Raw genomic sequence first — 24,673 nt, 5'->3', positions numbered from 1 at the left:
CTCTACCCAGCATCTGGTAATGGCCATTCTACTCTCAACTTCCAGGGGGCCAACTTTTGCAGATTCCATAAGTGTCACAGCGTGTAGGACCTACCCTTCTAATTGACTTGCTGCACTTTACACAGCAGTCTCCAGTGCAGGTCCCAGTGCTACACATAACAAAATTTATTTCATATTCCAGTGTGAGTATGCACCACATTTTCTTTATTCATTCATCAGCAGGTAGGCAATTAGGGTCTTTTCGTTTCCTGTCCACTGTGAGTGCTGCTGCAGTGAGCACCGGTGTGCTGATGTCTCTTTGACATGTCAGCTTTATTTCTGTTGGGTACGTATCCAGTACTGAAGATGAATTTGGCTATGTTGACATATAGGTAGTTGTTCTTGGTAGGTAATATTAGTAACTTTTAGGTAATATAGGTGAGACTGGTAGCTATATTAACTTCTTTGGTTTTAAGGACCATTTTTAGGTCCTGTGCTTCTCTTAATCCCACTTACTTAAAAGATTGCTTGCAAATCAAACAAGCGCATTTAATACATGGCCACTTAGATCGAACTTGTGTAAACAGGACAAGTTTCTCATCTAATCTTTAACTTTTAAATTACTGTAAATGTTTAAATATTCTAGCCTTGCCTCAGTCCTTCTCCTCAGGCTTCACTTTTTAAAACCTACACCCAATAACTCTTTTAATCAAGACAAAACGTTGGATTCCATCTCAGCACTCCATCAGCAGATGTCAAGAACAGTCTCTGTTGGCTGCTTTACTGGACCAAGTTTTTCTTTACTTTTTCGGACTAAAGTGAGTAGGAAAATAAACAAAAAACTTATTATGTAGGCCCGATGGTTGAGGCCAGTGTTGTTTCAAAGTCAGCTACAAAACATCCTCAATTCTTATGGACGAATCCCAAAACCACTGGCAGAGGTTCACAAGACAAGGCAGAGATGATTGTTTCCATAAGAGTGAACAGCCCCTGCTCAAGTCCTGCCTCCTGTGAGACTCTCCCTCCTCTCCCTGCCTCGCCCTGCAACCGAAGAACAAAAAGTCTTGGATGTTTCTCTTACTCCCCTAAGATAACCTGCTGAGACTAGGAATAAATAGTTACTTTACACTATAATGAGTTTTAAACTTCTATAAGATATTATTTAAATTACTATGTTTCATTGAAAACAGGATTCAATATATGAAGTATGATGGGGTTTTATTTTAAAAGGAAAATACAGGCAGTATCTTGTATAAAATTATTATAAAATTGGACATAAATTATCTTATATTTTAAAATAAATACTTAAATCACTATGTATTTTTAGAACAACTGATAATGACTGCATTGACTCATAGGACAAAGTGCACAGGGTCTTCAGGAGGACAGTGACGCTCTGTAGAGTTTGTAATGGATTCTGCTTATATGGCTAGAAAGTCGCTCTGTGAGGTATGAATTACAAGTTAGATAACATGGCTGTCTCTCTCAGAGTCATTTGACCATACTAGCTCTAGGGAGGAGGAGGAAAGAAAAAGAGAGGGGAGAGAATGAGACGGGGGGGGGGGGGGGGGGGCAGAGACTAGGCACTTGGCTTGGTAACTGCTGGGGGATGATATTCCTCATTTCCATAGTGTACTTGGCTCCTCCAAGATGAAGCCAACTGCAAGCAAGAAAAAAAAAAAAAGGTCTTATTTGTTTGTTTGGGTTCTTTTTTTTTTTTTTTTTTTTTTCTTTTGTTGTTGTTGTTGTTTTATTTTGTTTTGTTTTGTTTGTGGCAGAGTTTCTCTGTGTGGTCTTGGCTCTCTTGGACTTACTTTGTAGACCAGGCCTGGACTCACTTTGTAGATCAGGCTGGCCTCAAACTCACAGAGATCCCACTGCCTTGTACCCGCTGAGCTCTGGGATTACAGGCATGTGCCACAGAGCCCAGTGCAAGGAAATTACTTACAATATCAAGTATTATAGAGGGACAAGCCTGGGTGTCATGTAAGCAGGAGCTAGCAGGATGGTTTGGCAGTAAGAGTAGCTGCCACTCTGCCAGAGGACTGGGGTTCAGTGCCCAGCACTCACTTGGCGGCTCACATTCATCTGCAGTCCAGCTCCAAGGACCTGTGTGCCCCAGGCACACACAGTTACATATGTATACATACAGGCAAAACACTCATACCCCCCCCCGAAAATCCTAAAATGCAATTACGTATCAGATGCAAGATAGCACTTCTGTTTCCTACTAAACTCTCGGCCCACAGCCATGCTTAGTATTGTTCTAACCCTTCTGTGGCCTTTGAGTTCTACCTCTATGTCTTAATAAGCAATTTCAGGATCACTAACAACAGCTCAATGTTTCAATGTTTTCAGTTTGTTTAAAGCAGCTAAGAATACAAATTGTGTTTTGTAAAGATTAGTATAAAGATGTGTCAGTAGAATCTTTTAATATTGACATGCTGTCAGAATTATAATTTTTGAATGAACATTTATCTTGCATTAGCTTTGTTAGTGTTTTTAATTATGTCTGAAGCAGAGTAATTATAAATATAGAGTAAATTGGCTTATTAAGGGAGGCCCATTGGAGCCAGTCTTGGCCTAGGTATCACCGAAGGTCCTGGACATGAGGTAGGGAGGACCTGTTAATAAGAGTATTTTTGTAAAATTTTTACGAATAGCATTTGTTCTTTTTCTTTTTTCTTTTCTTTTCTTTCTTTCTTCTTTGTCTTTGTCTTCTTCTTCTTCTTCTTCTTCTTCTTCTTCTTCTTCTTCTTCTTCCATTTGTTCTTTTTCATTTCATACTACTAGGAATTAAACCAACAGCTGGCCCTCTGTATGTGCTAGGCAGGCGCTCTCTCACTAAGCTACATCCCTGGCGTAAGAGGGACACTTTCTTGGACTGTTTTCACAGAGCATACAATTATGGGCTTCTTGTTCACAATTTTAGCTTCCCAGTTTGATTACCAGAGGGCTTGGATAAGTGAAGTGATCTCTAAGGGCTGTGGTCTGAATATTCCACCTTTAGAACACTGAGGATCCCACAGGACCAGTGAGTTTATGTGTACACTCATGAGCTCTATCAAACTTCAATCCCTAACAGAGAAGGTTGTAGATATTTTATTTTCCGTGCCTCTGGGGGAGATGACGACTCACAGAATCTGGGCCTTTACATTTCCCACACATGCTCCCAATTACAGTCTGCTAACACAGATGCTTACAGAAGGGATCCGAAAGCCTAGGGAAACCTCCCTGCCTCTTGTTGCTTCAGGTTTCCTTTGCGTAGTGCTCAGGAAGCCGACAGAATAAGAACTGTTTATCTTAAAGTGCAGACGATGGTAACAATGGTCTGGCAGCCTTGTTTGACTGTCATGACTGTGGTTGGCAGCTGAAGATCACTCACATTCAGCTACTCTCGTTTCTTGTAAGTACAAGGATTATAATTTCCTTTTCTTTTGATAAAGGCAGTTCTCTGAACGTACATTTACAAAGTGGTCCTACACTCCCATCTGTGAGTGCACAGAACACGTAGTTGCTTGGGCCAGTCAACCAAGAAGATTTTAAAAGTGGCTTGATGGATATGTGCATACACTTGAATCTCTGGGACCTTTGGATCTGTGTCCTGAAACAGTCAGAGGACATCAGGACAGCGTGTGCAGTAGCAAGAAGGGCTCAATTTTTGAAATTCACTCAAATCAAATATTAAAAGACGGTGACAAAGTTTTTTTGTGCTAAATATGGAATGAGAGAGCCTATGTGTCATAATTCAGGTGAAATGGCTGCCTAGGATGCGCATGGCTGGATCTGTGGTAGAATCAAAGGGACAATTTAAAATCTGGAAGGTTCCAGCCTCAGCACTGTAGTTTGTGACGAGCCGTAAACGAACCCATTTCATACCTCGTAGCAGAAGGACCTGAACAGGTTTTCCACCATTGACACTGTTATCAGTTGGCTATTTTACTAATTATTATCTCCAATCAAAATTATAGCATAAATGAAGTCCACATTTGTGGGAAAAGGACTGTCTATAAATATAATCCAAGTCTATTATAGAACAAAATAAAACTTTTTTCATTTTAGTGTGTGTGTGTGTGTGTGTGTGTGTGTATGTGTGTGTTTATTCTTTCCTTTTACCATGGGGTTCTAGATCAAACTCAGGTCACCAGTTTTTATATATAAACAGACCTACAGACACAGGGCATGAAGTTGGGAAGGGGAGGGATGTGTTTTGGCGATACAGGAAGAGTTAGAGGAGATTAAATGGGGATGGATAGGATCATACTTCCACTTATATGTATATGCAATGCCTTTAATGTATATAATTCTTAAGAATAAATAAAACTCATGATTTAAAATGAAAGTTTTTAATTAAAAATATTTTTTAAAAGAAGTCTTAGTAAGTGGGAAATTGAAATTGACAAAAAGGAAAAGAATTCATGTTCCTATTTTGAGTCATAAAACCTACCTTCCAAACCCCCCAGCCCCATATTGTATTAAAGTGTTCCTGGATAAATGGAAACCTTCGAGCTGGCTGAAGAAAACAAACACTCTCAGTAGGCATGTGCTGTTTGGAGAGTTCAAAGCTAGGACAACTCGAAGGGAGCAAAGATTATCTCTTCCTCTTTTGCTCAGATTTCCCCTTAGCTGGTTCCCAGAGAATATTATTCTTCATTGTTTTGTCTGAAAAGTCCACTAAATTACTTCGCCACTCAACAAGGCCTGTCAGTCACAATCAAGAACCGCTGTGGGACACTGATTCTCAGACATTTCCAAGTGTCCTTTGAAAGTTTCAAAACCTTTCCAGTTTGGAATCATAATTATTACAAAAATATCTAGAGATTTAAGTGGAGGAGAACACAGGAGGTCCTACCTCTTCCTAAGCTCATTGATAAAAACCTGGTTTAGCTGTGGTCTTGACCCTTCTTCTGCTCTCTTGAAGATCAAGGCTCTGTCTTTGAACTCTAGAGAAGAAAATTGGGGAAGAAGAGAAGATGCTGGACAGAGCAGCTCTGGGGAAGGGCAAAGTGAGAGGTTTCAGAGGCACATGGGAGGAAAGAAAAACAGCTTGTGTGAAAAGGAACTTCATGGGAAAAACAGACAGGAGACTTGAAGAGATTCCCTGGACCTTTCTCACAGTTCTTGAAATACAGGACCCAAAAAGGCTGTTTGAAGCGATTCTTCGGTGGCTTTGACTCCTCTCTGTCACTGAGCGCAGTGACCTGCTGCCTTCTGCACCCATTTGCATTTGTGAGCATCAGTGACAAGGACCAGTGGAGGTCGACCATTCTTCTCCCACACCAAGGTTACCAGTGTCCATGGCAGAGACAGTAACAATTTAGAATTAATACCAAATAGAGGAACTAGTTAAGTCATGGGGAGTTTTAATTTGCAATGAGATTTGTTGCAGAGAGAGAGAGAGAGAGAGAGAGAGAGAGAGAGAGAGAGAGAGAGAGAGAAGTTTCTCTTTAATGGCCATGTTCCTTAGGAGTGAGAAGGGCCATCAGATAAATAAGCAGAAAAGAAGATGCCATCTCCCATGAAAAAATTTTTCCCTCTCAGAAACAGAATAATCATTCATCATTATAACATTTCTATTTCACAAGAACTTTAAAACCCTTGATCTCACAATTCTCTGTTCTCCTTTAGTCTGATATTTTATCTCTGTACATGCTTCTTACGTTAGCCTGACAGGAGCAGGACTTTCCAACTAGGAGTGACTTCCACAGCACACTTCCAGTACACATTTATTTGCCCATTTCTACAGTTTTAGATGCCAGGACATGGGCAGAGTGCTACCTGCATCTGGCGAGTAGAAGCCAGCAATGGTGTAACTACACCGTACTGTATAGCACAGCCTCCTACAAGAGACTATCAGATCCCAAAGGGCAGAATGTTAGTATTGAGAAACCCTGGTCAAGAGCCTTCTGAGAGTCTCGTGGTGGCCTTTATCACCACGCATGGTCTCTTCACTTTCTCCCTTCCTGCGGTGCCCAGAGCCAGGTCCTTGCCTTCGTTAATACCAATTTCTCTTCTTCTCAGTCCACCTTCAGTAGAATGAAGGACCTTTCTATGTGACATTTGTATTAACTGGCAGTCTTTGGTCGTACTTCAGCTGGAGGGAGATGGGGCACAGTGTCTAATACAGCACAGTACAATGTAGAACAGAAACGTATAGTACAGTACAGATAACCACGGGAGACTTGGATACTGCATTAGTTACGTTTGCATGGCAGTAAGCAAGATACTTGAGAAAAACCTTAAGGCTGGAACATTTGATTTTGGCTCATGGTTTCATGCTTAGCCTGAGGAGCTTGGGAAGATCATTATGGCAGCCCAATTATGGGGTGAACGACCTTCTTCACCCCATGGTGGACAGGAAGCAGAAAGCAGGAGACAAGAAGGGGCCAAGTTCAAGTTAACTCCAATACCCACCCCAGTGACTTATTTCCTGCAACAAGGCCACACCTTATAAAGTTTCCAGAACTTCTCAAAAAACAACCACGACTCTATCCTGGGAGGGCATTTCATATTCAAATCATAACCACTGATAATTATTATAAGTTAAATGAGTACATATTTAGGAAACACCGGGGATGCTGGCTGATACCTAAGTGCTTAATACATGTTGGCCATATTATTTTACTTGCAGGTATACAAATATCTATGTTGGCCATGTCGCTTCTTCTTCCTACCAAAAGACTGGGAAGCAGGTACATTTTAGTAATGGTGTTTTCTCTCAAAGATGTTGGGGGCTGCGCACAAGGAACAGTAAAACAGCTCTAGAACTCATGGAATACAGTCCACAGGTTAGCATACCCACAATGGGTGTGTCCTGACAAAGCATAACCCGGAGAACTACATGTCTTGACTTCATGCTGTTATGGAGCACAGCTCTGCTTGTTATCCTTGTGGTCCTCATAATGCCCCCAAATATGTGAAATGTGTGAGTACTATAAAGGGGGCTCCCAGCCCCTCACTGGGCAGCATCATTGGCATACGCGATAACAATGCTTGATCTCTTTCAGGCATTGCTGCTGGAGCAGATTAATGATTCAACCACCACCCTTGAAAAGAATCTGCAGATGTAGATTGCTAACAATGACCCTTAGAAACAATCTGGAAAAAATAGATTAGATTGTTCAACAAGGCTAGGTAAAGTTGTTTTTGCTAGTGGCTCTGATGTAGAAAGTCTTAGTGAAAAAAAAAAATAGATTGTTTAGCAACGTAAAAGATGGAGGTAAAAATGCTTTTGCTATTGGCTGTGATGCAGAAAATCTTAAGGAGCAATTTGAAGTTAAGATGTACAATCTTAATAGGAAAGCTAGGGACTTTTTGAGGTTGGTGAGCAAAGACAATACCCCTGTTAGCACTAGCAGACGTGACTCTTGCACTGAAGCTGGACATCAAGGCGACTCGTTTCTTATGTTTATTTTTTGCCCTCAGCTTCCTAATGTGATTTAATAAAACACGTTAATGAGTAGATGAGCATCTTTAAGATTTAAAGTAGAGATGGCTAATGGTTTTTATGTAGAAGTTTAGATTTGTGATTCTTTTGAGATCTTTATAAGATTACTTTTAAAGATAAATACTTCTTTGTAGTTGCAAATTGCAGCCTGTCAGTAAAGAAAAGCTAGCTGGGAAGTCACCTTGCTTGCTTATTCTGTTAATATATTACAAGTTGCTTAGTTATACATGTATATGGGTTCTTGGAAATAACTTGTTTTTCATGTTTCTTTCTCACCCATAACGTAAAACATTTGATCATGTGAAGGTATTGAGGAACATGTTTTTCTTACATAATTCTCATTGTAATCATCCACTTAAAGAAAACAGAATATAACCATGTTGTGATTTTTGTAGTGCTTGGAAGATCTTGCTGGGATATATAAGCTGTGGAAGAAATAATAAGGTTGTTGGAATATTTTTTCATCCATAAAGATGTGTATATGTATGTGTATAAAGTTGTTGGAATAGTTTTCATCCACAAAGATATATGTGTATAATGTTGTTGACCTCACTCTTTGGAGTTTGTTCCATCCACCAAGATGTGTATGTATGTGTGTATGTGTGTTTGTATGCATGTATGTATGTGTGTGTGTACGTATGTATATGAACGTGTAAAGTAAGAGAAGCTTGGAAGAAGCAGCTTGTTGAAACCCACCTGCTGGAGACTGTCTTATTTCATCATCAAGCGTGTGTGTGTGTGTGTGTGTGTGTGTGTGTGTGTGTGTGTGTGTGTTTCTTTTCTCTCCTTCTTTCCCTTTCTTTATTAGATGCTTGCTGCCATCAGTGGAAGCTATTGCCAGTACCAATCAGTTCTTGCCTGGGAGGTTGCCCTCAGAGAAAGTGTGCAGGATCACCGTCCAGCAGCAGGATCCGTGCCCTTGCCTTGGTTTCCCTAGTTGATGTCAAAGCAGGTTCTCAACACAAATGTTTGCCTAAGCTATCAGACTTTCCCATGTCTGTTAAGCCTATTTTCTTTTAAGGTGATGAGGCAAAAAGTACTCTATTTTTCTCTTGCTTGAGTTTGGATAGTTATGTGACCTCTCAAGACAAGAAACACTGGTTAATAGCAAAGGACAAAGAGCAAAAAAGTACAAATAATCAAAAGCATTGTGGTGGGTGGCAGAATTCTCGTCACATATGGATGCAAAGATAGAGGTATCCTAGGAAACGTGTGAGATTCTAGCATGAGTGACCCTGTCTACTGTGACGCCTTTCAGTGTAATAAAATCTGTAGAAATAAGAGACAGTTTGCATCTTAAGCTGGTGTGTTACTTTTGCCGATGAGTTTGTGGTGGAAGCAGAGAAAGGAGATACAGGTGTCTAGCAGAAAGAGAGACTTGCATGTGTCATCCCAGAAGAGATGTCAGAACTAATGATAAAGATTTGTGAAGGATTTTTTTAAAAAGGTAACTGAGTCAATGAGAGTATAAAAGACGATATAAAGAGAAAGAGTTGAGTCTTCTCTAAGAAGCTATTCTAGGATGGATGGATGAGTAGATGGATGGGTGGGTGAATGGGTAGGTGGATGGATACGTGGGTCAGAGGGTGGATATATTGGCTGGGTGGCTGGCTGGATGCATGTCTGGCTGGATATGTGGATGAGTGGGTGGATAGAGGGATGGGTGAGTGTGTGGGTGGGTAGATGGAAGGATGGATAGACAGATGTGGTTAGATGGGCAGGTGGATAGATGGATGATGGGTGGATGGACACTCTATTGCATATAAGGTAAATTAAGGGCATACTTGTTTTCAGAGGTGCTGAGAAGAGTGTGCTTTCTGCTTGAGAAATATATAAAAGCCCAAACCACCATAAAGAAATGAAAGTGACATGTGTGGTATGGTTTCCCTGTTTTGATATTTCATGTTTTATGGTATGAATTATGTAACAATTGTTACTCTGTTTAGGCTGGTTTTGGTGAATTCTGTATCCCAATCGAACATTTGAAAACAGATTTCCATACTGATTCTCCATTGATTTTACTCTTTCAGATCATAAGGCAAATGGATTTTCTGCATCAAAAGACCACCATCAAGAAGTTACAGTAATAGAGTACCAAGGTATGCATTTTACAGGTTTAAGTAGACTGATTTATTTACAGACCTTGTGAGGATGTTATATATATGATGCTGTCTATTTAAGATCTGCTTGCTCTTCTGCCTCTCTCGCTCTGTCTCTGTCTCTGTCTCTGTCTCTCTGTCTCCGTCTCTCTCTGTCTGTCTCTCTGTCTGTCTCTCTGTCTCTGTCTCTCTCTCTCTCATGTGTGTGTGTGTGTGTGTTTAGGAGTGTATCCAGTGTAGGAGAACAACTTTATGGAATCAGTTTTCTGGATGAAACTCAGTTCTCCAGGCTTTTGTGGCTAGTCTTCTAACTGCTGAGCCATCTCACTGACTCTTACCGCCAGTCAGGCTAGGGCTGTTCACCTGAAGAGGAATTTTTGGCCTTCAGACACCATCTTCAAAAGGTTAGCAAGATGAGGGTGGGGTAGAAGCTCCATTAGGTCACCTAGGCAGTACAAGATTATGGTGGAAAAGCAAAAAGCACTCAGATATTTCAGTTAAGGCCTTTAAGTTGTAATATGCTCCATAGTTAAGCTAAGGCAACACACTTTATTGTGAGTTTCAAATACAGGAAGGTGGCTAAGAGGAAATAAAGCCCAGTAGCGAACTGACAGAGCTGGGCTACAGGCCAGAAGGGAGGCTGTAAGGACAAAGAGTGCACACAGCAGGAGAGCACGACCTCCAGAGTCAAAGAAAGTGAAGTTTGGTCTTCTACTCACATCCCAGAGGCACTTCCTCAGGTCAAGCAAGACACAGTGTGCATGCCTGAAGTTGAGCATCTCTATTAAATGTCAAGATTGCACACTTTATTCTTGCACTACAATTCACATAAGGTTAACGCCTGACATCTTCAGCTGTAAACACTTGAGTGGGACCCAGCATATCCAAAATGTTCTAAAATCACAACCCCTCTTTAGACCCAGAACGCTTCCACCAAAGTGAAGTCCTGTGCATACTTGTCATTGCTTTTTAAAGACATGCTTTATTTTTAATATAGAAAATCCTTCCATAATTTATTGCAATCTATGTTAATCCCAAGGATGAAGCTACTAGGCTCAGTGAGAAATTATTTTATGGCAGGCCAGTCTTCCAATGTACAAGGCACTGGGTTTAATGCAACCTGTGCACTTGAGGAGAGAGAGAGGAGAGAGGGAGGAGGGAGGGAGGGAGGGAGGGAGGGAGAGGGAGAGGGAGAGGGAGGGAGGGAGGCAATCTGACACCAGAGAGGGTAGCAATCCAAACCCAGAGTAAATGTTTATTATTTTTTTCTTTCACTTCTCTTTTAATTAGAGTGTATTTTAGTTCTATTTTATCTGTACTCTGCTCTCCATTAAGCAAAAATCAGTGTCTAGTTTCTTCCACATTTTTGTTTGGGGATATATATTTTTTTTTCAATAACTTAAATTTTGTGACATTTTATGAAACACATTTCATTCAGGGTTTTTTTTTTTTCTGTCTCATGTTTCTCTGATGTCAGAAAGTTGTGAACTAATCCTTGCTTCTCAGGGCACTGGTCTGTCTCCCATCCAATGGTGCTGCCAAAAGCAGATTAAGCTAGAAACCAGGGCAGCTCTGCCAGGCTTGTACATCACATGAGCGGCTCTCTGCAGTGCCTAAACCTGAACATTATTAATCAGAGTTTTTAACTTAATACCAACCATTTTCTTAGACAATGTTTTTTTTTCCAAAAGATTAAACAGACAAAACTGACCACATAATCCACCTTAATAGAAAAGGTTGGCACATTTTTGTGTATTAATGCGTCTTGGGTGAAGAAATGTGATTTATATCAATACTGTTTATTTTACTGTCCAAAACAGAGGTAACATGTAAGTTCAGATTTGGGCAATGTAAATGTAGACTTGTGATGGTATCCTGTATGGATTTCTATCATACGGGGGCAAGCTTACAGTTAAACTAATTTTCCCATGGATGAAAATAACAAAGGCCATTTATGGAGTATATGCTCTATGCAAGATATAATGTGACAAGAATGATTATTCTGTGACCTCACTGATATGCCTATGAAGTCCCCTTGTCTAACCCGATGGCTTGTGCTGTGCACTAGCAGGTCACCACAACCCAGAAGCCAGATAAGGACAGTTAGGCCACCTTCGAGTTCTGAATTTTGGCTGAAGGAGAAAAGGGAGAATTAACATCTAGGTTCTTTATCCTGAGATGTTAGCTGCATAGTCCTAGTACGTTCACTGTTTATATTAATATCCCAGGTCTGCCATACCAACATACTAGAGACTCTAAACAGCAAGCTTGTTCTCTGACAGTTCCAGAGGTCCTGATGCCATAGGGCCCTTGATCCACACGATCTCAAAGAATCTTAGAACTAAGTTCCCTATCTTCTAGATCTTTGGTCAGCTGTTATTCTGGAAGGGGTCGACTTTGCTTTGCACGCTGCATCCTTGTCGTGCAGTCCCACGGCTTCCCTGCTGCTGCATCCATCTCGCTCAGTCTTCTGGGGGGCACTTTTTGCTTGTTGCTTGATAGACTGTCAGACCCCAAAGGCAAAGGGTCCTTGCTCTGCTTGCTGGTCACAGGTCAGGAACAATGCTGGCCACACAGTTTACTGAACGTTTTTGACAACGGTATAGATCGCTTCTTCACATTATGTATAATCGGTGAGGAGGAGACAACAGTCAAATCACCTGGGTGGGGAAAGTCATTGATTACATTTTTTTATTTAAAAAACTTTTTTCCATTTTTATTATATTTCTTCTTAGCAGATACATTTATATTATTACACATAAATAAAATAAATTACAGCAGGAACACTGGTTACATTTTATAATAGAATTTCCTCAGGTTTTTCAACAGAACTGTGAGGGAGCAGTCAGGAAGAACTCACCAAAAAGGATGTATTTGTGTGCATGATTAGTTAAATATATAAAAGAATATGGTGCCGGACAAAACGATTTCTTAAGCTGTAGGAGTAAGACAGAGAGAAATGGTGAAAATGAGTGTGGGTGTGTGCATAATTGTTGGAAAACTCAACAAAATACGGGAAGGAAACCTATCTAAAACTCAAGACTCCGGAAGTCACCACCCTTTCTCCTTAATCAACAGAACAGAACTGTTTCCTCAGACAGGTCCCTTAGCACACATTTGTCTTTGTAGCACAGTTGTAAACACCTCTGAAAATGATTTCTCTGTGTGGTGCAAAAACCTAAAGCCTTAAGCATCCTTAAAAGAGCTTGGGGTTCTGTTTTTCCTTGCATTTCTTTTCCCCAGCCAATTCTCTAGTACCTTCCATTTTTACTCCTGTCAATAGAAGTACAGTCGAAATTTTAGAAACAGCACAGGCTACACATAGCAACAGCAGTGAACTCTTATCTGTCACATAGCAACCACCTCTCAGTTACAAATTTCAAACATATGCCCTATTATAGACTCTTTGTCCATGACTGTGCATATGAAATCGAGGCTTTTCAAAAATGGCATTACATGTTCTTAAACATCAAAATCAAACATATGGAAACCACATTCACCTACTTTTTCTTTCTTTTTTAAAAGATTTATTTATTTATGTATATAAGCACTCTGTGGCATGTTTGCCTGCATGACAGAAGAAAGCATCAGCTAGAAGAGGGCATCAGACCACATTATAGATGGTCATGAGCCACCATGTGGTTGCTGGGAATTGAACTCAGGACCTTTGGATGAGCAGCCCATGCTCTTAAGCACTGAGCTATCTCTCCAGCTCCCTACTATTTCTCTTAGTAAAAGATCTTGTGTGTGTGTCTGTGTGTGTGTGTATGTGTGTGTGTGTGTGTTTTAAGCCAAACCCCGTGTGTTATGGTTAAAAATATTCAGAAATATGAAATTCGCACTCCAAAGCACTGGTTGAAACATACTTTTAAACTATTTATAGCTGGAGCTTCTGCTTGGCAGCTTAAAGTAGCACTGAGACCAGTGTTGGCCTACTGTCCCCAGTCATCTTGCTTAGACAGTCAAAAGAGGGGACTCTCTCCAAGATTCCAGAAATTCTTTAATGATGCAACTGTGGTAAATTTACTGTGATAAAAATGATCTTTGCTACACTGAAGTAAAACTGACCAGAATTATCTTGTAATAGTTGAGGCAAAGTTACAGACAGTCATTTTGAAGTAGAAACCTACAATTTATTATAGGATTAAATTAGCTGTATATTAATATATTTATAGAGTGAATCACAAAGGAACCGAGTGGGCATGCAGCCTGTGAGAGACGTCTGTGCATTTTCCCAGCACAGTCTGGAATGGACTAAGTATCTTTCTTAGGTAGAAATATAAAATATTCCCCTAGACCTCCAGACGAGGCTGGCCTCAAACTCAGATATCAGCCTGCCTCTGCCTTGTGTGCTGGGATTAAAGGTGTGTGCCACCATTGCCTGGTCTAGACTACCCTATTAATGCTCAATCATTGCCTGAAGTGACATTATCTTACCTGCATCTTCCAGCAACCTGCAGCCTCCTCAGATGCTGAGATTTAGAATAACAAGTAAATAATTAGTTATGGTTACTGTTTGTTAGTACTAGCATGCTTAGGCCTGCATGTTTCACACATATTGCTGCTTTTGAAGACTCCCAACAGTGTGCTACTATCCCATTTCAATGATGGCAACACAGATTATACAACTAGAGGAAGCGGGATTGTGCCACATAATTATAACAGAAAAGAGCTGTCATGCTCCCATTCATCTTTGGATTAATACAACATGGCAGTTACTGATTGCTGTATTTATGTACATGTGCGCATGACTGGGAAGAGATGATGAATGGATGGATGGAAATGCAGAATATTAATTTAAAGATGTTTTAAAGTTTTTTAATTATATAAGGTGTAAACTCATAGGAACAATTAAAAACATATTTTTCCTATTATTCTTAGAGGCTATTTTAGCTTGTAAAACCCCAAAGAAGACCACCTCCTCCAGATTAGAGTGGAAGAAATTGGGACAAGGTGTCTCCTTGGTCTACTATCAACAGGCTCTCCAAGGTAAGTCACTGTAGACTTGATGAGGCCACAGAGAGAAGACACCAAGTACAGTCCATGTCCTTTAATTTACAAATGGGAACAGGACATGACTGATTACTAAAAATGTGTTTCTGTAAGTGTGAGATGAAACGAATCGTTTCTGAGACTAAAATACAACAGCTACAAAAACTACGTAGAGCAAAAGTAGGTGAATTCCACTGAGTCCTGGGACCCTAGGTTGCTTACCACAAAACACAATTACTTTTGCTGGCCTGGTAAATTTAACTGTTGAGAGAAGGGAAAAAGACTGATCTGAGATTGGGCCAGGAGTGATGGCACATGTCTTTGATGTCAGCACTCCAGCAACAGAGGCAGGAAGCTGATCTCTGTGAGTTTAAGGCCAGCATAGTCTACCCAGCAGGACAGCCAGGACTACAAAGAGAGATCCTACCTCAAAAACAAAACAAAACAATCAAACAAAGGATATAAGATTGGGATATAAGGTTCCTGCTCAGTAATAAGAGCCTCACTCTATTTTCCTATTTCTCTTTAGAAAGCAAATGTACCACTGAGAAGCCTGGAGAGTTACAAACTGGACTATCAGTTACAGTGGTGGCTGGAGAGTTAGACTGTAGTTACAGTAACTGTTAGCCAGTACTTTTTGTTTGCTGTACATGTCTTTCACTCTCAACTCTTCCTGCTGATTATATAATTTACTATTAACTAATATGTGGTCATGGTGGCTGCATTGCTTTGTGTATTGGTAACTTTCCTGTTGCTGTGATAAAATACTATGACAAAAGCAGCTTAAGGAAGAAAGGGTTTATTGGGACTCATGTTTCCAGAGGGGTTGAGTCCGTCATGGCAGGGAAGGTGCAGTAGCTGGATCAGGAAGCTTACTGGTCCCATTTCATCCATCCACAGGAAGTAGAGATGTAAAAAAGGAAGTGAGATGAAGCTATAATCCAGTAATGTACTACTTCCTCTGGCAGGGCTCTATCTCTTAAATGCCCAATAACTTCTCAAAACAGAGGGCCAAGTTTTGCTTTGTTTTTTTTTTTTTCAAGACAGGGTTTCTCTGTGTAGCCTTGGCTGTCCTGGACTTTCTTTGTAGACAAAGCTGGCCTCGATTGCACAGCAATCCGCCTGTCTCTGCCTCAGAGTGCTGGGATTAAATGCGTGCACTACCACGCCCAGCAGAGGGTCAAGTTTTTAAAGACACGAACGAAATTTCTTCTTCAAACCACAATACCCACTGAAGGGCACATGCCTTTCTTTATTCCCAGTCACTCAGGAGGTGGAGGCAGACAGAGCTCTGTGACTTGAAGACCACTCTGGTCTAAGTAATGAGTCCCAAAACAGTCAAAGTTACATGGTGAAACCCTTTATCAAAAATAAATAAAATATGACATCTGATTCTACTCCATTAAGATATGCATTTCAAATACCTAACAGCACTGTTATTTTCACTTTCATTGTCTACAGTTGTCAATTTGGGCACCTGCATATCACACAAAACCCCATTTTATTTTATTTATTTTTTAAAATTTTATTACACTTATTTATTTGGGGGGTTGGGTGGGAGAATAATGCCATGTGGACAACTAGCAGGAGTTGATTCTCTTTCTACCATGCAGAACTCTGGCATGAAACTTAGATTACTGGACTTGGTAGCAAGTGCCATTACCTAATAAGCCATCTCACCAGCCCACTAAAAAAACACTTTAATTCAGTGCTTTTTACTATCAAAATCTAATCAAGAATGTGGGCATGGTGGCACAGCCTTTAATCCCAGAACTTGGGAGGCAGAGGCAGGCAAATCTTTGTGAGTTTGAGGCCAGCCTAGTCTACAAAGCAAGTCCAGGATAGCCAGGGCTACACAGAAAGACCCTGTCTCAGAAAAAAAAAATATATCTAATCAAGATAATGTTTTTAAGATCCGTGCCACCTACTTCTTCTCTGGTATTTGAATGACCATATATAAAGTTACTGTTCTGACACTTAAATCACATTCTTCATTTTTTGAAAGCTGAAATAGATACTAGAAAGGTGGCAAGGTAGGAATTTGGTTGAGTTCTTTAAATCCAAATATGGTGCCAGGTATGGTAGTGTGCACCTTTAATCCCAGAACTCAGGATGCAGAGGTAGGTGATCTCTGTGAGTTCAAGACCAACCTAGTCTATATAGAGAGCTCTAGGCCAGCCAAGGCTAAGGTTATATAGTTAATCCTTCTCTCAGAGAGAGGGGGAGGGGAGGGAATGTGAACCTAAACAGGCTTTTTCTTTTTTTCTTTTTTCTTTCTTTCTGTCTTTTTTTTCTAAACAGTCTTTAATAGTCTAAAAATGTCTTCCAAAATGCACATTTTAGTTTTAGGATGTTTTAGATTTGAGTGAAATGACTTGAGGAAGACACTTCACAGAAAGTTATTTGCATCAGTTCTAATGTTATTGTCTTTTCCCCCTGAAAAGGTGACTTTAAAGACCGTGCTGAGATGATAGATTTCAACATCCGGATCAAAAATGTTACAAGAAGTGATGCTGGAAAGTACCGCTGTGAAGTCAGTGCTCCATCTGAGCAAGGCCAGAATCTGCAGGAAGATACAGTCACCCTACAAGTACTGGGTAATATGCATGCACATGTGTAATGGGTAACTCACATGCACATAGGTGATTGCTGTCACCTGTCTCATCCTCATCCCCGGTCCTGGGGTGGGGGTAAGGGCAGTGATTCGAGACACTAACCAAAGCCCCAACCAGTATAGCCATAGAATCCACATGCACCTTCACAGCCAGGTCCAGACTAGTCCCATCATCTCACTGGATGTCAAAATCACGAATTCATTCCCATAAATCTGTTTGTTGATGACTGACCCCAAGATCCTGATTTTATTTATTTATTTTTTAGTAGCCTAGATAATATCACATAAGTTTCCTGTTACCTCACCCTCTCATCTTCAGTGCAGCAGAGGCAGGATGGATCCTTCTTGTACTTTGAATTGCTAGACATTTCCTTCGGTAATTAGCCAGAATAAGCCCTGCGTTTAAAAGGCCCATGCTGGGGAAATGGGCCAGCAGTGGTTGGGAGCACCTGCTGCTCCCACAGATCCCTCTGGCCCAGGTTCATTTCCCAGCATCTACATGGTGATTCACATTTCTGCCACTTCAGGTCTTGCTACCTTCTTGTGGCCTCCATCGGGATTACATGCACTTGGTGCACATACATACATACATGCATACATATAGATATACATACACACACATACATACATGCAAAGCATTCATACACATTAAATATAAATAAATAACTCATTAAAAGGCCCATGTCGTGTGGCCAAATCCACCTTTCTATATTACATCCAATGGATTTGGAATTTAATTACATCTGTCAGATTTCTTCACAGTACTTTTATATTTTAAATAACTGAGAGATCATACACATATACTAAAGATGGGAATATTGTGTGGTTGTCTTAGAGTTCTGTCTACCATTGTCCTGAGTTTTCCAAGAGATTATTAATAGTTATCAATTGTCTTAGTTAGGGTTTTATTACTGTGAAGGGACACCATGACCATGGCAACTTTTGTAAAGAAAACACTTTTTTTAAAATAAAGAAAACACTTAATTGAGGCTGGCCTGAGATTTCAGAAGTTTAGTCCATTATCATCACGGTGGGAAGCATAGCAGTGTGCAGGCAGACATAGTGTTGGGGAAGGAGCTGAGAGTTCTATACTTGATCTGAAGGCAGCAGAAGGAGACACTGTGTCCTGTGTGTCATACTGGGTATAGCCTGAGCATACGAGACCTCAAACCTCATCCCCACAGTGACACACATCCTCCAACAAGGGCACAACTCCTAATAGTGGCACTCTATCTCTATGGGCCAAACACTGAAACGCATGCCATACCTGCTCAAATCACCACATTCCATTCCTTGGCCCCCATAGGCTTGCAGCCATAACATAATGCAAAATGCATTTAGTGCAACTTCAAAAGTCCCCATAGTCTAGCACAGTCTCAACAATGCTTAAAAGTTCAAAGTTTTTTCTGAGATTCATGCAACCTGTTAACTGTAATAATTCCCTATAAAAATATAACTAAGAAAAAACCCCACATACTTACAAAATACAATGGCACAGGATATACAGCACAGGGAAGGGAGCACAGAGAGGAAATACAGGAACAAAGCAAGAGGGAAAGCCAGCTGGGCAAATCTGAACATTGCATCTCCATGTCTGATGTCACAATGCTCTTCAGAGCTTCAGCTTTTTTCAGCTCTGTTGGCTGTAACACACTTCTTTCTCTTGGGCTGCTTCTACTTCATTAGCAGCTTTCCTAGGCAGGTATCCCCCGGTTCTGGCATCTCTAACAGCCTGGGGTCTCCAAGGCAGTGCACGCTTCACCTTCAAAGTTTCACCTCTCTGGGCCTCCGTCCAGGAATATCCGTTCCACACCCCTGGCCTCAGCCGCTCTCCTTAGTCACGAAGGGAGATTTCATAACCCCTTTTCTTCTATCCTTGACTCTAAAGCTAGAACCATGTGACCAAAGCTGCACAGTTCTGCTGCTTGCTGGGGCTGGCACAAAGCTCCCCTGTTCAATTTCATCCTTTCAAGCTTTCAGTTTTGGATGGTTTCTTTCCTTGACTAAGCCTGGCTGACCTTGAACTCAGAGATCTGCATGGCTCTGTCTCCTGAGGGCTGGGATTAAAGACTTGTACTATCACACCTGAACCTAAACTTTTCTTTAATTCCTTTTCACAAGAAGGAAGTTTAGCTGGGTGGATCTTGCCCTGAGGTCACCTCTCCCTTAATTCATTTAGTGTCTTTAATTTGTTTATCTCCTTGGACATAGAATTTAGCTCCATTCCACTTCCTGGTATCCCTTTCCTCTTAGAAACATATATTTTTGTATGTTTTCCCTTGCTCAGTTTGTTCCATTTCATCAAAATACTCTTCATAAGTGTGAACTACAGGACAAAGTCTATACTAGGCTGTTTTAAGATTTCCTTTGCCAATGCAATTAATCTAAATCTCCTCACCTTAGCCTCAGGCCGACTTTGGACAAGGGCAAAAAGCAGCCACATTCTTCACCAAAATATCACAAGAATGATCTCTAGGCAATATACTAAAAGTATTCTCCTCTAAAATCTCTTGAGCCAGGACCCCACAGTTCAAATCACCCTTAGCACCGCTGTCTTCTATCTTCCTACCGTTAAACCCAACTTAAAGCATCCCACTGCTTTTCTAATTCAAAGTCCCAAATCCACATTCCACCAAACAAAAGCGTGGTCAGGACTATCACAGCAACACCCCAATCCTGGTAACAGCTTCTGTCTTAGTTTGGGTTTTATTGCTGTGAAGAGACACCATGACCATGGCAACTCTTATAAAGAAAACATTTCAATGGGGCTGGCTTAGAGTTTTAGAAGTTTAGTCCATTGTCATCATGGTGGGAAGCATGGCAGAATCGAAGCCTGAGGAGACTTCGTACCATGCTGGGTGTAGGTTGATCATATAAGACCTCAAAGCCTGCCTCCATAGTGACATACTTCCTCCAACAAGGCCAAGCCTTCTGATAGTGCCACTTCCTATGGGCCAAGCATTCAAACACATGAGACTATGGGGGCCATTCCTAGTCTAACCACCACACGTACTAACTAAATTCTGCTTTACTTCAAGTCCTTAAGGCCCACTTTCTCCAATGAGTATTTTATAATAAGACATAGTAAGATAAAAGGCCCCTCTTCTTAAAGCTTCCACAATCTCTCCTAAAGTGCCACCAGCTGGAGACCAAGAGTTCAAACAAACGAGTTCTGTGGGGTCACTTCATATACAAATTGTACTGTTCTGCCCCTGGTCCTCATACACTCACGGAAATTTAATAAGGAGAAATGCATCCAGTCTAACTTCAAAAATTACTAGTCTCATGGTCCAAAGACTGTTCTAAAGTCTTAAGTCTTAAATCATTCAAGATGATCATTTACTAACCTTGAACTCCTTTTAAACAACAACAACAACAACAACAAAGGGTTTCAGAAGAAACATTTCTATTCCAAAAGGGAATAATGGGGCAAAGCAAGGAAAGGCTGGGCCAAAAAGGGCCAAGATAGAAAAGTACCAAACTCCTCAGCTCCATGTCCACTACCTGAGGTTCTTGGTGGTGTCATCTGGCCTCAATGACCTTGGGTGGCCCCACCGTTCAGTCACCTGAGGCACGTGTGGCTTCTCTTTTGCAATAGCTCCATTTGATGCCTGCATGTTTTCTTAGTGGAGGCCCAGAGCCTTGTACAGTTCTAATACCCTGAGGTCTCACTACAGCTTGGCCTTTACCTTCACAGTTTCATACACAGAATCGACACGCTACACAGATGTTGCAATGGCTTTCTGAGATCTTGGCATAACTGCCTTTCTCATGAAACCAGACTGCCTGGGGGGAAAAAAACAAAAACAGAAACAGAAACAGCAGCACAGCAATAATGCCAAGTACTGCAGCCTGCTGAAGATGTGCCCTGACCTTCCTGGACCACATCTCTAACAGTCCCTGGGTGCCTTTGCTACTGAACTCGGAAAACTCCTTTGGTGTTTTACATAATGATGCCTACAAGGCTGTTTCAGGATTTTGAATTCTACATGGATTTGAATTGTTACACCATGGGACTTTCCTTGATAAGTGGGTTTTCCCTGAAGGCACCCTTTCTTCCTTCATGGTGACAATGTGTTTAACAATCACAGCTGCTTTATCTGAACCCACCTGTGCTCTGTGCTTGCAGTTTCAACATCTGTGTGCAACCTTCCTTCCTAACCTTCACTTTTGCATCTTTCTACTTTCTCCTTGTAAATCTGACAAGAAGCAGTGAAGAGTTACCATGGTTACCACACCCAGCCTGCATGCTATGCTGTCTTGACATTTTCTCAGCCAAACAACTTAGTCCACTATTTTAAAAATCAGTTTTTTAGCCCCAGTTTTCAGGACACTGGCAAAAAGAAGCCAGACTCTTTGTCTAGATGTCATAGTAATGCCCTCCTCTCCAATTTCTGATACAAGTAGAGTCTTTGATCCCCCGAAGCCATATAAACAAAGTACAACATTTACTGTTTGCCTGTCTACTGGCACTGTTCCACACTCCCTCCAAAATAACCTATTAGCTTCTGCTTATAGCATTCCAGGACTTCTTTACAGCTCCAAATTCTATGACAAATCAGTCCTCCTGCAAATCAGTTCCTAAGGCTTATGAACTGTGTGGTCACAGAGTCCCTCCTGGCAAAGCTTTCACTTCTTGGTGCTAATTTTCGCTATTAGTTACTTTGCTCTTTTCTGTGACCCCCTGCATGACAAGGAGCAACTTATGGAAGGCTCACGTTTTGAGTGGATGTAAGTCTAGCATGGTTGCGAAGCCATGGGAATGGGACCAGCTCATCTGTGGAAATGAGAGCGTGAGGATGCTTGTTCACACCTTGGCAGACCAGAAAGCAGCGAGGGGCTGGAAGCAGGACTAGGCTGTAAGACTCAAGGCCAGTCTTCAGGCAGTGGCACACTTCCTCACAAGTGGTTCTACAACCTCCCCAAACACCACCAGCAGCTGTGGGCCAAGTGTTGAAACATGGGCCAACCCATGGAGGGTATTTCATACTCGAACCATAACTAATCCTGCTTTATGAAATGAAGAGGCTCAGAAAAATATAGGCTTGGCATCCTCAATACATGGCTTTCCAAATTCAAGTGTACTGACAACTACTTGGTAGTAGGTGAGGATAAGGTGAGCAAATGAAGCATAAATGAAGTTTTAATAGGTAGGATATGGAAATGGCTATGTCACTTTTACTTATATTCCTTTGGCCAAACTACTGTATGTTATCTACTTGGCAGCAGGAAGAGTAAAAAGTGTGGTATATTGTATGTGCAAGAAAAAAAGGAAACGTATCTCAGATGTCCACTTGATACAGATTATTACAACGATGGTCAGCTGATGAATAATCTATACTATTTGGCTTCCATTGTGCAGTGGCTCCTGCGGTTCCTTCATGTGAAGTACCCACTTCTGTTATGAGCGGAAGCGTTGTAGAGCTACGATGTCAAGATAAAGAAGGCAACCCAGCTCCTGAGTACATATGGTTTAAAGATGGCACAAGTTTGCTAGGGAATCCAAAACGTGGCACACACAACAACAGCTCGTATACAATGAATACAAAATCTGGAATTCTGGTAAGGTCATTTCAGGTATTAAAGTGCTGTCTGTCATTGTGATAAAAGGGTTATCAGGACTTTAAATTATATAGACCAGATCAATGTCATTGCTTACTAAGTGCAGAGAGGTGGTAGCAGGAAAAACATGGTACATATACTAAGAAATGATGGGAGATACTACTGTGGGAAGTGGGCAGGTGGTATAGAAAACCAGGGAGCTAAGCAAACAAGGTGGGCACCAACTTAGGGCAGAGCAAACTTTGGCCAGGATAGATCAGCCAGTACTCTATAGCTACTCCTCTGGCTTAGAACATCACTAACCTCACTCTCAATTTAAACCGCTGAGGAAATGCACAAAAAACTCAGTTGGGGAAACCTGGGCAACAGTGACCACACAGAAACCACGTTAGGATGTCTTAGTCATTGAACTGTCCCACGGACCCGGCTCCTTTATGGTAGTCTCTGTGACTTACACATCTGTTACCGTAAACTTAGTCCAGATTTTCCAATTGCCTCTCCCTTTCCTAGATAACTGATACAGCTCGAAATGAGCTGTTCAAACTTAATGACCATTTTTACTTTTTCATCTGTGAATTTTCAGAGTAGGGGGGGCGATCAGAACATTTAATTTGAAGCCTTTTGTTTCCAATCAAGATAATATGTTGGGTTTTTAATATTTTGTTTTCAGCAATGCAAAATCACCACCACAAATATTATGGAAAAAAACTCTTATAGGTAAGGTAGTACTAACAACAGTCTTAGGGATTTTGAAACAGGTATGTTTCTTTCTACTAGCGCAGTGTCATTTAAAAGGCAGATCTTCTGATACCCAGGAAGGCACACTGGCTACATAGCTAACCAAAAACAGAAGTGGAGGCCGCTGTCCTCAGAATAAGGCCATGTCCCAGCATTTCCAGTCAGCAGGAGCAGTCAGCAGGTCCAACGGTTTTACACTGTGAAGCTGGGCACAAAAACTGCCGTCACACACTGCTATATTTACTTTTCAGATTTATTTTTTTCTGAGTGGGTGATAAAAGCCCTGAGGCAAGTCTGAAGTGCTAGGATCCATGCTCCTCAGGGGATCAGCCCTTGGGGTATGTGATAAAGATGCCTTATGCCCAAGGGCAGCTTACACTGGAGTGGCCTCTTCTTCCTTCCCTCTAGCTCCGTCCCTTTCTTCTTCCCTTCCAGAAACTCTCCAAGACTACAAAACTACTGGCACAAATTATAAAGCCTTTCATATGAAATTCTTACCTCTCATTCTATGACAGGGAGAAATAGTAAGGGATGAATTTTTTGTTGTTGTTGTTTCTCAAGACAGGGTTTCTCTGTGTAGCCATGGCTGCTCTGAACTCGCTCTGTAGACCAGGTTGGCTTCCAACTCAGAGATCCACCTGCCTCTGCCTCCCTCCCAAGTACTTGGATTAAAGGTGTTCACCACCACTGGCCAGCAGGGTTGAACTTCTCTTTTCAGTATTTTCAAGTACTCTGAAATTGCTATAATTTACAATCCTGTAAACATCAGTTGAGGTTTCCTGGGTCCGAGCTACTTCTTGGCCATGGCTCTGACTCTGGAGAAAGTGCTCACGATTTGCTCCCACGATGAACTCACTGTGACTAAGAAAGTACACTAGCCCTTTCACTAGGGAATCTTCCTTTATGAAAGGCACTTCCCAGACACTAGAGAGACTGAGGCGGCACACAGCTGTAATGCTGCTTGAAGCCTGAAGGAGGAGGATCGGGTTTGAGACCAGCCTGCTCCACAGTGGCATCCTGGGGAAGGTAAGGAGAGAAGAGAGGGAAACAGACTTCCTCAGGTATACCTGTCTTTTCCTTCAAATTAAACAGGCCTGGCGATTTACTTCTTAAAGTCCTGGCAGCTTCTGGTAGATAGCTCAAGTCACAAGAAAAATACAAAGTTCTGAGTCATTAGAAAGGGCAGAACCACTTCATGACAAAATTCAAAACTAGTGTTTTTTTAGGAGTCTACTCACAGCT

The 24,673-nt window shown here is 41.3% G+C and overlaps 1 protein-coding gene across 1 annotated transcript in view; it reads left to right on the top strand.

The window, feature by feature from the left end:
* The window catches only part of JAM2 (junctional adhesion molecule 2), a 55,514-nt gene that overhangs the window by 19,440 nt on the left and 11,401 nt on the right, over positions 1 to 24,673 (top strand). Inside the window, exons 2-5 of the mRNA XM_084802355.1 lie at positions 9,457 to 9,525; positions 14,407 to 14,514; positions 16,962 to 17,114; positions 22,494 to 22,693. Coding sequence (XP_084658481.1) covers positions 9,457 to 9,525; positions 14,407 to 14,514; positions 16,962 to 17,114; positions 22,494 to 22,693 — 530 coding nt within the window. The remainder of the gene's footprint in view (positions 1 to 9,456; positions 9,526 to 14,406; positions 14,515 to 16,961; positions 17,115 to 22,493; positions 22,694 to 24,673) is intronic.

This window comes from Acomys minous, assembly GCF_964271855.1.
Source record: "Acomys minous genome assembly, chromosome: 11".
In the NCBI taxonomy this organism is placed as follows: domain Eukaryota; kingdom Metazoa; phylum Chordata; class Mammalia; order Rodentia; family Muridae; genus Acomys; species Acomys minous.
This window is presented reverse-complemented; position numbering and strand designations above follow the sequence as displayed.